This window comes from Microcaecilia unicolor, chromosome 3 (genome assembly GCF_901765095.1).
Source record: "Microcaecilia unicolor chromosome 3, aMicUni1.1, whole genome shotgun sequence".
Lineage (NCBI taxonomy): Eukaryota > Metazoa > Chordata > Amphibia > Gymnophiona > Siphonopidae > Microcaecilia > Microcaecilia unicolor.
The window spans coordinates 266,800,210-266,816,947 of NC_044033.1; the positions used below are offsets into that span (position 1 = coordinate 266,800,210).

The 16,738-nt window shown below is 47.2% G+C and overlaps 1 protein-coding gene across 1 annotated transcript in view; it reads right to left on the bottom strand.

Moving 5' to 3' along the window:
* Positions 1-16,738, bottom strand: part of NID1 (nidogen 1) — a 249,834-nt gene that overhangs the window by 163,084 nt on the left and 70,012 nt on the right. Inside the window, exon 4 of the mRNA XM_030194981.1 lies at positions 761-999. Within this exon, the coding sequence (XP_030050841.1) occupies positions 761-999 (239 nt within the window). The remainder of the gene's footprint in view (positions 1-760; positions 1,000-16,738) is intronic.

A 16,738-nucleotide genomic window follows, 5' to 3' on the forward strand; every position in this document is an offset into this window, starting at 1 on the left:
TAAACTGAGGTACAGGGGAAAAAAAGTCTCCCCCCCACCAGAACCAACAGACAATTAGAGGACAATTTTATTTTTCACTCTAGAGAGAGACATGTATGAATAAAACAGTATAAAAGCATATCAACCCAGAGATTTAATATAGGCACTACTGAAAAGAAAGGTCTAAGGGGCCCTCTTACCAAACTGCAGTAAAAAGTGGCCTTAGTGTGTCTTTACGTGACACATTCCCATGTGCTAAGGCCATTTTTACAGCATGGGTAAAAATAGCCACTTTTTCTGTTTTTTTTTCTATTAATGTATATAGACCAGAAACCATATTAAATCCAATAAAATCAAACCAAACATCCACAAAATATAAATTAAATTTATATTTTGTGGATGATTTGTTTTGATTTTATTGGATTTAATATGGTTTCTGGTCTATATATATTTCACATATAAAGAAACTGAATTTAAAGGACACCCAGTGACTGTATCAGTTTTTCTATTAATGGCCATGGCTAATTTTCCCATTAGCGCCTAGCCCCTACCACTACCTATTTTTTAAGAAGGGCTCATGCGCTAATCACACACTAATCAGCGTTTGGCAATGTAGCTGTGTTAACAGATTAGCCTATAACACGCCATATAACACGCCTATGCTCCACCCCCAGACCTGCCTCCAGCACTAAAAAATAAAATTTTCAGCAGATGAATAGAACATGCACATGCAAAAATTATCGTGGGACACCCTAAATAACATTTATGCTACAAAACTTACCTGACAACATTTTTCAAAGACTGCTCGTCATTAGCAAATTCATTATAAGCTCCTTGTCTTTTAAAGAAGAAGAAACCTTCAGAGCCTTTGCCAAATCCAACTTTTGCATATATCTTTTCATCGCCACTGTAGGCCTTCTTAGACTGTGTGCCATAGAACTGCAAACCATCTTCTGGATACAGAAATATGGCATAGGAACTGGATTCATCCGAAGATAATACAGCCTGAAATGTGTTTCTCTGTGGAAAAAAATTAAATTAATTTCAGTTGCAAGAACAATTAGAGGTTTTAAAGGGGAAAAAAAACAGCAGAGGATGATTTGCATTGGAAAGGTAGCATAGCACACTAGAGAGGAATCTGCAGACAGTCACTGTGCAACATTCAGAAGAGTGAACCCTGTTAAACACCCACTACTACTACTACTACTTATTTCTATAGCGCTACTAGACATGCGCAGCGCAGTACACTGGACATGAAGAGATTACAATCTAATTAGGACAAACAGGACAAATAAGAGATAAGGGAATTACTAAGGTGGGAATGATAAAACATGGGTACTGAACAAGTGAGTAAGGGTTAGGAGTTAAAAGCAGCATCAAGGGCTTTAAGCCTAGATTTGAAGACGGCCAGAGATGGAGCTTGACGTACTGGCTTAGGAAGTCTATTCCAGGCATGTGGTGCAGCAAGATAAAAGGAACAGAGTCTGGAGATAGCAGTGGAGGAGAAGGATACAGATAAGAAAGATTTACACAGTGAACAAGAAGTTCCCGGGGAGGAGTGTAGGGAGAGATAAGAATGGAAAGGTGAGGAGCTGCAGAGCGAATGTACTTGTAAGTCAATAAAATGAAGATACATAATACCTGTAGTGGCTATTCTCCGAGAACAGCAGGCTCGATATTCTTACATGTGGGTCGTCATCCGCGACAGCCCCAGGAGACTGGAAAAGTCTTCAAAGCTTAAAAATCTTCCGGAACGTTCCGTCACGCAGGCTGACCTACCGCGCATGCGTGGGCGGCTTCCCACCCACGACGTGAACATGGAAATCTCAGTTTAATAAAAAGCATAACAATTTAAATAAAAACAACTCCAACGGGGAGGAGGGAGGGTTGTAAGAATATTGAGCCTGCTGTTCGCGGAGAATACCTGCTACAGGTATGTATCTTCATTTTCTCAAAGGACAAGCAGGCTCTATTATTCTTACATGTGGGGTATCCCTAGCCTCCAGGCTCACTCAAAACAATAAACATTGGTCAATTGGATCTCGCAACGGCGAGGACATAACTGAGATTGACCTGAAAAGATACACAGCTAAGTGAGAGTGCAACCTGGAACAAAACAGAAATGGGCCTAGGAGAGTGGAGTTAGATCCTAAACCCCGAACAGATTCTGTAGCACCGACTGCCCAAACCAACTGTCGCGTCAGGTATCCTGCTGAAGGCAGTAGCGAGATGTGAATGTGTGGACTGATGACCATGTTGCAGCCTTGCAAATCTCTTCAATGGAGGCTGACTTCAAATGAGCCACTGACGCAGCCATGGCTCTAACATTGTGAGCCATGACATGGCCCTCTAAAGTCACCCCAGCTTGGGCATAAGTGAAGGAAATGCAATCTGCTAGCCAATTGGAGATGGTGCGTTTTCCGATGGCAACTCCCATCCTGTTGGGATTAAAAGAAACAAACAGCTGGGCAGACTGTCTATAGGGTTTTGTCCGCTCCACATAAAAGACCAATGCTCTCTTACAGTCCAAGGTGTGCAACTTGTCCTCACCAGGGCGGGTATGTGGACGGGGAAAAAATGTTGGCAAGACAATTGACTGGTTCAGATGGAACTCCGACACCACCTTCGGCAACAACTTAGGGTGAATGCGGAGGACTACTCTGTTGTGATGAAATTTTATATAAGGTGCATGGACTACCAAGGCTTGGAGCTCACTGACTCTACGAGCTGAAGTAACAGCCACCAAGAAAATGACCTTCTAGGTCAAGTACTTCAGATGGCAGGAATTCAGTGGCTCAAAAGGAGCTTTTATCAACTGGGTGAGAACGACGTTGAGATCCCATGACACTGGTGGAGGTTTGACAGGGGGCTTTGACAAAAGCAAACTTCTCATAAAGTGAACTACTAAAGGCTGTCCAGAGATAGGCTGACCTTTTACACGTTGATGATAAGCACTGATTGCACTAAGGTGAACCCTTACAGAGTTGGTCTTGAGACCAGACTCTGATAAGTGTAGAAGGTATTCAAGCAGGGTCCATGTAGGACAAGAAAAGGATCTAGGGCCTTGCTGTCACACCAGACGGCAAACCTCCTCCATTTAAAAGAATAACACTTTTTCGTGGAATCTTTCCTGGAAGCAAGCAAGACTCAGGAGACACCCTCTGAAAGGCCTAAAGAGGCAACTTATAGTTTCTCAACATCCAGGCCGTGAGAGCCAGAGACTGGAGGTTAGGATGTAGAAGCGACCCCTTGTTCTGGGTGATGAGAGTCGGAAAACCCTCATCACCAGCTCACTCCAGCTCGTTCCAGCCCGTCTGCCCCAGCTTCTTCCAGCTGCACCAACCCTGCCAACCTGCTCTCTTCTGCTCCAATTATTCCAGTTTGTTCCAGTCTGCCGCTATGCTCTCCACCGTACTCACCCGTTCCTGCTAGCCTGCCTGCTAGCCAATCAACCTACCTCTAAATTATTCCAGCTTGCTCCAGTCCCGCTGCTGAGCTCTCCACCGCACTCACCTGTTCCTGCCTGCCTGATTACTAGCCAACCAACCAACCTGCCAGCCCTTCAACTTGCCTGCTTATCTGTCCATCATCAACAACCAGCCTGTCTCCTAGACTACCTACAACTGCCTACCTCAATCACTACTTATGGCCCCCATACACATTCTTTTCCTTTCCCTGTCCCTTCCCAATCTTTTCCCCCTTCCCCCACCGCTGTATACCACACGAACTTACTGCCCATCCATGCAATACCCAACCCTCCCCCGCCCCACACCATCTCACCATCTCACCATCTCTGCTGTCCTCCTCCTCCTTCCTAGCTCTTAACCTTCAACACCTCCTTCCTGCCATGAACCCTTCCCCATTCCTCCTAAGCGCATCCCGCCTTCGTCGCCCTACCTCCCCCACCCTCCTCCGCTCCTCCTCCTGCTATCCGTGGGAGACATCAATCCCAACCCTGATCCCCCACATCTGTCCTCGTCCTATCCATGCAAATGTTTCCGCAATGTCTCCAACCTCATCTCTATCTCCCTCCTCCTCCCCTCCTCCCTCCCCTTCTCGTGTGCCCTGTGAAACGCTCGCTCGGTCTGCAAAAAACTTTCATTCACCCATGATCTCTTCATACTGCTCACCCTAACGACTCTGCCTCAGTCGCGGCCCTTAGTCATGGAGGTTATCTTTTCTCTCACTCGCCCCACCCAGCTGGCCACGGCGGTGGCGTTGGGTTACTACTTTCGCCCTCCTGCAGTTTTCAACCTCTCCCCCTACCGCAGTCTCACTGTTTCTCATCATTTGAAGTTCACTCCATCCGTTTATTCTACCCGCTGCCACTCAGAGTTGCAGTCATTTTCCGCCCCCCTGATGTCCCTCTCCTCCTTTCGCACCGACTTTGATGCCTGGCTCACCGTTTTTCTCGAGCCCTCATCCCCATCCCTCATTCTTGGAGACTAACATACACACTGATAACCCATCTGACTCATACGCTTCCCAGTTCCTCACTTTAACCTCCTCCTTCAACCTCCAACTGAGCTCCACCACCCCTACTCACCAATCTGGCCACTGCCTTGACCTCATCCTCTCCTCTACCTGCTCACCTTCCAATTTCTGCACCTCAGCCCTTCCCCTCTCCATCACCTGATCACCTTCACACTTCATCACCCTCCCCCTCAGTCCCGCCCAACACTAACCACTACTTCCAGGAATCTCCAGGCTGTTGACCCTCCCACCTTATCCTCTAGTATCTCCAATCTCCTCCCTTCCATCATGTCATCTGAGTCTGTCGACAAGGCTGTCTCCACTTACAATGCCACTCTCTCCTCTGCTCTGGACACCCTTGCTCCATCCATCTCCCGTCCCACAAGGCACACTAATCCCCAGCCCTGGCTGACCCCTTGCACCCGTTACCTTCGTTCCTGTGCCCGATCGGCTGAAAGCCCCTGGAGAAAACCTCACACCCATACTGATTTCATTCATTACAAATTCATGCTATCCTCCTTCCAGTCCTCCCTATTCCTCGCCAAACAGGACTACTACACTCAATTGACTAATTCCCTCAGCTCTAACCCTCGTCGTCTCTTCGCCACCCTTAACTCCCTCCTCAAAGTGCCTTCTGCTCCCACCCCCCACCCTCCCCTCAATCACTGTGGTCTCTAGCATACACAAATGGACACACCATTATTGAAGCTTCAATAATGGTGTGTCCATTTGTGTATGCTAGAGACCACAGGATTCCCGTTTGAGCTGGTTTTTTCTTGACTTTTATGCACCATATTTGCCCCTTTACGAAGGTTTCAAATTAGCCCCTGATGCAGCCCTAGGTGGGCGAAACACTGCCTGTTTCGGGTGATTTGTTCATACACAGTATCTTCAATAAAATCTTTTTGTTGTGACATTGATCTGCTGGCTTTCTTTCCCATATTGGATGTTGCAGATCGTTTGCCTTGTTGTTTTTTGCCAAATCCAAAGGCCACTATTCCATCCCCATCCTCCTCGACCTATCCGCCGCTTTTGACACTGTTAATCACAATTTACTTTTTGCCACACTGTCCTCATTTGGGTTCCAGGGCTCTGTCCTCTCCTGGTTCTCCTCTTATCTCTCCCACCGTACCTTCAGAGTACATTCTCATGGTTCTTCCTCCACCCCCATCCCGCTCTCTGTTGGAGTTCCTCAGGGATCTGTCCTTGGACCTCTTCTTTTCTCAATCTACACCTCTTCCCAGGGCTACCTTATATCATCCCATGGTTTCCAATATCATCTTTATGCTGACGACACCCAGCTTTATCTCTCCACACCTGACATCACTGCAGAAACCCAGGCCAAAGTATCGGCCTGCTTATCCGACATTGCTGCCTGGATGTCCAACCGCCACCTGAAACTGAACATGGCCAAGACTGAGCTGCTTGTCTTCCCATCCAAACCCACTTCTCCTCTCCCGCCACTCTCTATCTCAGTTGATAACACCCTCATCCTTCCTGTCTCATCTCCCCGCAACCTCGGTGTCATCTTCGACTCCTCCCTCTCCTTCTCTGCGCACATCCAGCAGATAGCCAAGACCTGTCGCTTCTCTCTCTATAACATCAGCAAAATTCGCCCTTTCCTCTCTGAGCATACCACCCGAACTCTCATCCACTCTCTCATTACCTCTCGCCTTGATTACTGTAACCTACTCCTCACTGGCCTCCCACTTAACCATCTATCCCCTCTCCTCAAGTCACTTCACTGGCTTCCGGTCAGGTACCGCATACAGTTCAAGCTTCTCCTGCTCACTACAAATGCACCCCCACCTCTCTACCCTCATCTCCCCTTACGTTCCTACCCGTAACCTCCGCTCTCAAGACAAATCCCTCCTTTCAGTACCCTTCTCCACCACCGCCAACTCCAGGCTCCGCCCTTTCTGCCTCACCTCACCCCATGCTTGGAATAAACTCCCTGAGCCCATACGCCAGGCCCCCTTCCCTGCCCATCTTCAAATCCTTGCTCAAAGCCCACCTCTTCAATGTTGCCTTTGGCACCTAACCACTATACCTCTATTCAGGAAACCTAGACTGCCCCAACTTGACATTTTGACCTTTAGATTGTAAGCTCCATTGAGCAGGGACTGTCCTTTTTTGTTAATTTGTACAGCGCTGCGTAACCCTAGTAGCACTCTAGAAATGTTAAGTAGTAGTAGTAAAACAGTCCAATCTCCACGGTTCTTCAGAGGACAACTCCAGAAAAAGGGGAAACCAGATCTGACGGGGCCAGAAAGGAGCAATCAGAATCATGGTTCCGCGGTCTTGCCTGAGTTTCAGGAGAGTTTTCCCTACTAGAAGTATGGGAGGATATGCATACAGAAGGCCTGTCCCCCAATGTAGGAGAAAAGCATCTGTCTCTAGTCTGTCGGTGGCCTGGAGCCTGGAACAGACTTTGTGATTTGTCTGAGTGACAAAAAAGATCCACCGAGGGGGTGCCCCATGCTCAGAAGATCTTGCGGACGTCCATATTCAGAGACCACTCATAAGGTTGCATTATCCTGCTCAGTCTGTCAGCCAGACTGTTGTTTACGCCTGGCAGGTACGTGGCCTGGAGAAACATGCCATGGCTGTGAGCCCAAAGCCACATCCGGACGGCTTCCTGACACAGAGGGTGAGATCCGGTGCCCCACTGCTTGTTGGTGTAGTACATGGCAACCTGATTGTCTGTCTGAATTAGAATGACTTGATTGGACAGCCAATCTCTGAAAGCCTTGAGAGCGTTCCAGATCGCTCGTAATTCCAGGAAGTTGATCTTAAGTAGAGGAGTGTGGTAGCCGTGTTAGTCCACTCTTAAGGTTATCAATAGAAATCAAACAAAATAAAACATGGAAAAGAAAATAAGATGATACCTTTTTTATTGGACATAACTTAATACATTTCTTGATTAGCTTTCGAAGGTTGCCCTTCTTCGTCAGATCGGAAATAAGCAAATGTGCTAGCTGACAGTGTATATAAGTGAAAAACATTCAAGCATTGCTATGACAGTCTGACAGGGTGGGAGGATGGGGGTGGGTAGGAAGTATGCATGGGGACATCAAAGTATATCATTGGTATTCTAACAGGGTGGGTGTGGACAGGTGAGGGGAGGGTGATCAACAGAGACATACAGCTTTATGGTTTATAGTGGGCTAGGAACCCCAGGTCCTTGTTAAGTCCTTTCTGTTGGGTGTTGAAATATTCAATCATTCTGCATTCAATACATACCATCCTACAATCAGATTCAAAATTGACTACTCCCCAGAAAGAGTCAATTTTTTGGACACCACGGTCTCAATCAGTGATGGCTGTATACAAACATCTGTATACAAGAAACCCACAGACAGATGTAGCTATCTCCACAACTCCAGCTTCCATCCTTCACATAAAAAAAGATCCATCATTTACAGCCAAGCCACAAGATACCACCGTATCTGCTCTGACCCAGGGGACAGAGACAGACACCTTAAAACCCTGACTGAATCCTTCAAACAGAAGGGCTACAACCCCAAAATAATCTCCAAGAATATTGCCTCCTCCCTCAAAACACCCAGGGAGAATCTGCTACAGTACAAAAAGAAAAAATCCACAGACAGAATCCCGCTTGTAGTGACATACAATCCAGAGCTGGAAAAACTGAGGAAAATCATAAGAGATCTACAACCTATACTCCAGGAGGATGAATTACTGAAAGAGATATTCCCATCCCCACCAGTACTGGCCTTCCGACAGCCACCCAATTTAAAACACAAGCTAATCAGAAGTAAACTTCCTTCACAGACTGAAAAGGAACAGACGGGCACACTTCCCTGTAATTTATCCAGTTGCAAACTATGCCAAAATATTTCACAGGACCCCAAAGTCATCCACAAAGGAAAGACATTCAACATAAAGGGATCTTTCACTTGCTCATCTTCCAATGTGGTATATATCATTCAGTGTAAAAAATGTAATGAAGGATGCTATATTGGAGAAACAGGCCAGATGCTTAAGACAAGATTCAATTTACATAGACATCATATAAACAATGCTGGTGCCAGCAGGGTTCCCACGCCTGTTGGGCAACATTTCACAGGACCAGGACACTGCACCAGTGACTTCACAGTGAGAATCCTCAAAGGTAACTTTAAAACCATACAAGAACGTAAGACCTTTGAAGTCAGAATGATTGAATATTTCAACACCCAACAGAAAGGACTTAACAAGGACCTGGGGTTCCTAGCCCACTATAAACCATAAAGCTGTATGTCTCTGTTGATCACCCTCCCCTCACCTGTCCACACCCACCCTGTTAGAATACCAATGATATACTTTGATGTCCCCATGCATACTTCCTACCCACCCCATCCTCCCACCCTGTCAGACTGTCATAGCAATGCTTGAATGTTTTTCACTTATATACACTGTCAGCTAGCACATTTGCTTATTTCCGATCTGACGAAGAAGGGCAACCTTCGAAAGCTAATCAAGAAATGTATTAAGTTATGTCCAATAAAAAAGGTATCATCTTATTTTCTTTTCCATGTTTTATTTTGTTTGATTTCTATTGATAACAGGAAGTTGATCTGAAAGTCCTTCTCCTGAAAGGACCAAGCTCCCTGAGTATGAAGCCCATCTACATGAGCTCCCCACCCCAGGAGGGATGCATCCGTCGTCAGCACTTTTTGTGGCTGAAGAATTTGGAATGGACGTCCCAAGGTCAGATTGGATCGAATGGTCCACCACTGAAGGGAACTGCAAAAGTTGGTGGAGAGATGGATGACATCCTCTAGATCCCCTGTGGCCTGGCTCCACTGGGAAGCTAGGGTCCATTGAACTGATCTCGTGCATAGATGTGCCATGGGAGTTACATGAACTGTGGAGGCCATGTGTCCTAAAAGTCAACATCTGCCAAGCTCAGATCTGTTGAGACGCCCGAGCCAAGGACACTAGGGTCAGAAGATTGTCTGCCCTTGCCTGGGGAAGATAAGCTCGAGATGTCCGCATATCCAACAGAGCTCCAATGAACTCCAATTTCTGCACTGGAACAAGATGGGACTTGGGATAATTTATTACAAACCCCAGTAGCTCCAGCAGTCGAATAGTCATCCACATGGACCGTAGAGACCCTGCTTCCGAAGTGTTCTTCACGAGCCAATCGTCGAGATAAGGGAACACATGCACTCCCAGTCTGCGTAGCGATGCTGCAACAACTGCCAAGCACTTTGTGAAGACCCTGGGCGCAGATGCTAGGCCAAAGGGCAGTACACAGTACTGAAAGTGCTTAGTTCCCAGCCGAAATCGAAGATACTTCCTGTGAGCATCGAGATGGGAGTACAGGCATCCTTTAAGTCCAGAGAGCATAGCCAATTGTTTTCCTGAATCATGGGAAGAAGGGTGCCCAGGGAAACCATCCTGAACTTTTCTCGGACTAGAAATTTGTTCAGGGCCCTTAGGTATAGGATGGGATGCATCCCCCCTGTTTTCTTTTGCACAAGGAAGTACCTGGAATAGAATCCCAGCCCTTCTTCTCCTGGTGGAACGGGTTTGACTGCAATGGCCTTTAGAAGGGCGGAGAGTTACTCTGCAAGTACCTGCTTCTGCTGGGAGCTGAAGGATTGAGCTCCCGGTGGGCAGTTTGGAGGCTTGCATACCAGATTGAGTGTGTCTCCTAATCGGACTATTTGAAGAACCCACTTGTTGGAGGTTATAAGAGGCCACCTTTGGTGAAAAAATATCAACCTCCCTCCAACAGGCAAGTCGCCCAGTACGGACACCTTTACTGTGGCTATGCTGCACTGGAGCCAGTCAAAAGCCTGTCCCTTGCTTTTGCTGGGGAGCCCTAGGGGCCTTAGGCGCACGGCGTTGATGAGAACACGCATGCTGGGACTGAGCCTGAACCGGCTGCTGAGAGGCAAGAGTGTACGTACGCCTATTATAGGAATAGGGAGCACTCCTCCTCCCTCCAAAAAACCTCCTGGATGAGGAGGCAGAAGCAGAAGATGTCCGGCGGGAGAGAGAATCCATGGCATCATGATGCTTTTTCATCTGATCAACCATATCCTCTACTTTTTCTCCGAAGAGATTATCCACCCGGAAAGGAACATCCGCCATTCACTACTACTACTACTACTATTTAGCATTTCTATAGCGCTACAAGGCATACGCAGCGCTGTACAAACATAGAAGAAAGACAGTCCCTGCTCAAAGAGCTTACAATCTAATAGACAAAAAATAAATAAAGTAAGCAAATCAAATCAATTAATGTGAACGGGAAGGAAGAGAGGAGGGGGTAGGTGGAGGCGAGTGGTTACAAGTGGTTACGAGTCAAAAGCAATGTCAAAGAGGTGGGTTTTCAGTCTAGATTTAAAGGTGGCCAAGGATGGGGCAAGACGTAGGGGCTCAGGAAGTTTATTCCAGGCGTAGGGTGCAGCGAGACAGAAGGCGCGAAGTCTGGAGTTGGCAGTAGTGGAGAAGGGAACAGATAAGAAGGATTTATCCATGGAGCGGAGTGCACGGGAAGGGGTGTAGGGAAGGACGAGTGTGGAGAGATACTGGGGAGCAGCAGAGTGAGTACATTTATAGGTTAGTAGAAGCAGTTTGAACAGGATGCGAAAACGGATAGGGAGCCAGTGAAGGGTCTTGAGGAGAGGGGTAGTATGAGTAAAGCGACCCTGGCGGAAGATGAGACGGGCAGCAGAGTTTTGAACTGACTGGAGAGGGGAGAGGTGACTAAGTGGGAGGCCAGCAAGAAGCAGATTGCAGTAGTCTAAACGAGAGGTGACAAGGGTGTGGATGAGGGTTTTGGTAGAGTGCTCGGAAAGAAAGGGGCGGATTTTACGGATGTTGTAAAGAAAGAAACGACAGGTCTTGGCGGTCTGCTGGATATGAGCAGAGAAGGAGAGAGAAGAGTCAAAGATGACCCCAAGGTTTCGAGCTGAGGAGACAGGGAGAATGAGAGAGCCATCAACAGAAATAGAAAATGGGGGGAGCGGGGAGGTGGGTTTGGGGGGGAAAATGAGAAGCTCGGTTTTGGTCATATTTAATTTCAGGTGGCGTTGAGACATCCAGGCAGCAATGTCAGACAAGCACGCTGAAACTTTGGTTTGGATGCAAGGTGAGATATCAGGGGTAGAAAGGTAGATTTGGGAGTCATCAGCATAGAGGTGGTAGGAAAAGCCATGGGATGAGATTAATGAACCAAGGGAAGAAGTGTAGATAGAAAAGAGGAGGGGACCAAGAACAGAACCCTGGGGTACGCCGACAGGCAGAGGGATAGAAGTAGAAGAGGATCCACCAGAGTGAACACTAAAGGTGCGGAGGGAGAGGTAGGAAGAGAACCAGGAAAGGACAGAGCCCTGGAATCCAAGTGAGGACAGGGTATCGAGAAGTATGCTGTGATCGACAGTGTCAAAAGCAGCGGAAAGATCAAGAAGAATGAGGATGGAATATTGACCTCTGGATTTAGCCATTCACTGCTGGGTCTTATGATCCAGGTCAGAGACACACAGACATGAGAGTCTGCGCATCACTATACCTTGAGCAGCTACTCGGGATGCTACATCAAAAGTGTCGTAAGTACCCCTGGCCAGGAATTTGCGACACGCCTTCTGCTGCCTGATCACCTGGTGAAAAGGTTCAGCAAGCTCCGGACGAAGTGCTTCAATTAAACTGGACAGTTGCCTCACCGAGTTCTGTAAGTGAATGCTCGTGTAGAGCTGGTATGTTTGGATCTTGGCGGCGAGCATGGCAGCCTGATACGTTCTCCTCCCAAAAGAATCCAAGGTCCTAGACTCTCTGCCTGGGGGGTGCCGAGGTATAGTCTCTAGTACTCTTGGCTCTCCTGAGAGCAGAGTCCACCAGCATGGAAATGTGAGGAAGTTGGGCCTTCACCATTACAGGCTCTCCATGGACTCTGTACTGGGACTCGGACTACTTGGGGACCACTGGATTAGAGAGAGGGCAAGACCAATTCCTCATCATCACTTCCCTAGGTGTATTGTGCAGGGGGGCCGTTGCAACCTCTGCAGGTGGAGAAGGATAATCTAGGACCTCGAGCATCTCAGCCCTGGGCTCATCCACAACCTCCATAGGGAATGGAATGTCCTTAGACATTTCCTGTACAAAGGATGAGAAAGTAAGACTCTCAGGTGGAGACATCCTTACTTCAATAGGAGAAGTAGGATCAGAGGGAAGACCACAGGACTCTTCCTCCGAAAAATACCTGGGGTCTTCCTCTTCTCCCCATGAGCGCTCCTCTTCAGTATCGGACAGACGCTCCCTAAGAACAGCCCAAACTCGAGCCTGCCTCGACTTCGAGGATCGACTACCCCGTGGGGGATGTTGAGAAGTCGACCCCTGCCTGGAATCCAGTGAAGCTTCCTCCACCGACGTCGAGGGGGAGTCGACCCAGGTAGCAACCGGCAATCGAGAGCTTCCATCGGAAAAGGCTGTGGGGCCGGTACAGGTGTCGGTGCCAGAATCTGTTGGGGCTCGAGAGCCGGTACCAGGCTGCCAGACGACCGATGCATCGGCACCTCTTGAATGGAGGGTGAGCGGTTCTCCCGGTGCCGACGCTTCTCAGCAGCCAACTCCCTCGGCTCCCCGGAGCTCTCAGTACCGTTGGAAGGAGATCGATGACAGTGCTTCTTCGCCTTCACTTGACGCTCGTCATCGACGCTCCTCGGTACCGAAGAGGAGGACGTGGAATCCTCATGCCTCCTCAGGGCCGGGACCGACGAAGATCGGTCCCAGGGGGCCTGTACAGCAGTAGGCCTCAAGATGGGTGGAGACCCACTCGATGCCTCGCTGCTCCCAGCTCGAAGCGGTTCTTCGGCAGCCATTACCTGGTCTCTCGGTGTCGCTGCTTCCCTCGACGTCGACACTGATGCCGCCGACCTCGGTACCGATTTCGATGCAGAAGTCGAAGGACCGGACCGATCAGAAAAAAAGTCTTTTGCACTGAGCCTCTCGAGCAACTTGGGTCCTTTTCTTCATTAACTTACACAGCTTACAAGCAGCTGGAAGATGATCCGGGCCAAGACACTGAAGGCACCACATGTGGGGGTCGGTACTCGAGATGGTCCGGTTGCAGCGAGTACAGCGTTTGAAGCCGCTGGGAGTCTTCGATGACATGGGCGGGAAAATAGCGTCCGCGAAATCAAACGGCTCGATTGTGCCAAATAAAAAGCACAAAAAAGGGGCAAAAGACGCGACCGAGCAGCCTAAGGGTGGCCACAACGGAAAAAGAAAGGAAACTTCCAACAGGGAAGAAAAAATATAAAGGAAAAAATAATTTTTTTTTTTTTAATTATGTTTGGATAAAAAGGAAAAAAGAAGAAAAGGGGACGCGTAAAACACAGAAAAAACACGGTCTCCTGAGGCAAACGAAGGAGAGCAGCACAAAGACAACTCTCCTCAAGCGCAGAAGAAAAAACTGAAAGTTCTAATATGAGAACAGCGACACTGGCAGAATATAGACTGTGCAGCAGAATTTTGAACAGATTGAAGGGGAGAGAGATGGCTTAGTGGGAGACCTGTGAGAAGCAAGTTGCAATAGTCTAAGCGAGAGGCGAAAAAAGCGTGGATAAGGGTTCTGGTAGTGTGCTCAGAAAGGTTCCCACCATCAATTCTGCATTTGAAGCAGCACTCATTGATAATTAAATAAATGACAAATCACACAGAGGGGTAAAGAATACAGAGAGACAGACAAAGACAGAGACATGCATTCTTGCTGATTTTTCTAAATTTAAAAGGCAATTGAAGACATGTGCTTGTACAGACATTTTACTACTACTACTAATAGCATTTATATAGCGCTACCAGAAGCACGCATCTGACATAGAAAGACAGTCCCTGCTCAAAGAGCTTACAATCAGCTTGAGTTTGTTCAGGCAGTGTTATGATTTGCTGCTGGACTAGGAACAGGCTGTATGTGTTTCCTATCTTTTATCCTTCTGTTTTTATTATTATGTATATGCTTTTATAACCTACCTAGTTTTAGGTGGGCTAAAAATATTTTAAACAAATAAATACATTTGTCCAGATCCTGAGTGATCTTCTAGGCATTATGTGTCGGTCCAGCCTTGCCCTAGGAATGGGATAAAAATCATACAACAGGAGAGAAGGGGCAGTGTTCTTTGGTACAAAAATAGCACCAGAATTTGTGGTATAGATCCCCTACACACAGGTGTCAACAATAAAGTAAGCAAAAGAAAAGATGAAGAGAGCAACCAACAGTACAGATCTGCAGCCATGTCTGAACCCCTTAACCTTGCACTTACCATAAAATCTACTTGCAGTAAGCAGTAATGGAGTCTGCCTGACACTTTTAGCATTATCATGTATACTACAAAATGCTGAGTGACAGCTTCCTTCCTGTTACCCACAGGAGTACCTAATGGTAAGTGCAGTGGTCTGAGAACCTGGGGAACCGGATTCAATTCCCACTGCAGCTCCCTGCGACTCTGGGCAAGTCACTTAACCCTCCATTGTCCCAGGTACAAAATAAGTACCTGTATATAATATGTAAATTGCTTTGACTAACCTGCCCCGCCTTATTACCATGATGGTATAACATATACCGGTAATACACCTGAGACTTGAGAGCTCGCCGATGCAGAAGCTTATTCAACGCCATCTGAAGATCTCACACACATTGTTTATGTGCTTCCAAATGGGTTGCCCTGAAGTGATGCCGTGCACAGCGAAGCTGTGAGCCCAATCGCAGTATCTCCCGATCCCATGAGAATACCTTATAATTTTCCCCCGTAATACAGCCTTTGCAGCCTCCCAGTACACTATGGGATCTGCTACATTGGCAGCATTGTGAGTCTTTAGTTCATTCAACAACTTAGTCTTTCCTGAAAGACAGGGTCTTTATACAAATCAAGAGAAAACATCCAATGCCTACCCCGTCCATCGACAGGACCCAAAGCCCAATCCATCCACATCCATGCGTGATCCGATATGACACAGGGTCCTATCTCTGCTTTAACCACTGACCCAAACAACTGCCTCGAGACCAAGGGATAAGTCTATTCGGGCCTGGGTGGACTGCGCTCGAGAGAGGTGGGTGTAATCCCTTTCCAAGGGATGCAGCACCTGCCAAACATCTATTAGGTCCAACAGTTGGCTCATTTTTTAACAGTCCTTTATTAGTGTGATGTGAAGTAGTGTGCCCAGAATAGGATCTATCAATAGTGGGATCCCAGACCGCGCTGAAGTCTCCTCCCACCACCAGAGGTGTGTGCTAGTGGTGTATAAGATTAATAATAATCTGATAAAAAATTTTGTCATACTGATTAGGGGAATACAAGTTGCAAATGAGCAGTTTCTGATGGTTGATGACTGCCTCATTAAGAAGATATCATCCAGCAGGGTCTTATTTTCTCAGCCACCCATTTTCTAAATAAAAGCTGCGACCCCCACCTTTCTTCCCCTGGGCCACTGCTGCCACACATTCCCCCACCCACCAGGTTTTAAGTTTAGCATGTTCCAAAGCATTGAGGTGCATCTATTGTAACAGGGCAATATCAATATGTCTGTGCAAATGTTGCAAAATTATTGACCTTTTTATAAGTGAGTTGATCCTCCCCACATTCCGTGTTACTATTTTCACCATTGTAGAAAAACTAATAAGATACTTGCATGGTTAAATCCAAAATTTAAGTTCCAGGATGGACGTCCCAGCCAGCGTCCCCCTCAGGTGTTTACTTGCATCAACACAGCCTGAACAAATCTTACCCGTACACCCACCAACTCCCTTCATCCTAAAACAGAAAACTAACCAATAGAGTTCAGTCAGCTTCAGTCCCAATAAACTCAGCCCCCCTGCAACCCCAAACCTCCTCTCCAACCCTGCCCACCCCCAAACCCTAAAATTTGAGTTCCCCCCAAAGGAACTTACACTTCTAACACCTCCCTGTAGCTTCCCCCTATACAACAACAAATGAGCACTATGAAGACATCGGACCTCTCCTTTAAACTTAAGAGGAAGAATTAAAAAAAAAAAAAGTTTATCATCAGGTGGGTCACCAGACAGTCAAGTCCAATAGCCAGTGCAGGCATGACATTTGGGCTACATTAGTATGAAGACCATAAGGCAGCATTCAGACCACTTGTCTAATTTACCTTAGAGTTCCCAGTAAGAGTTCCCTAGTAGAAAGCCCAAGGTCCTCTCCCAAAATCCTCCCTAGGTCCCCAACAGAACTTGGCAAGAGTTCCCCAAGGAGACCAGACAGCTGCCAGTGAACAATCAAAAATGTCTATTCACATAACAGTACATGTGTAA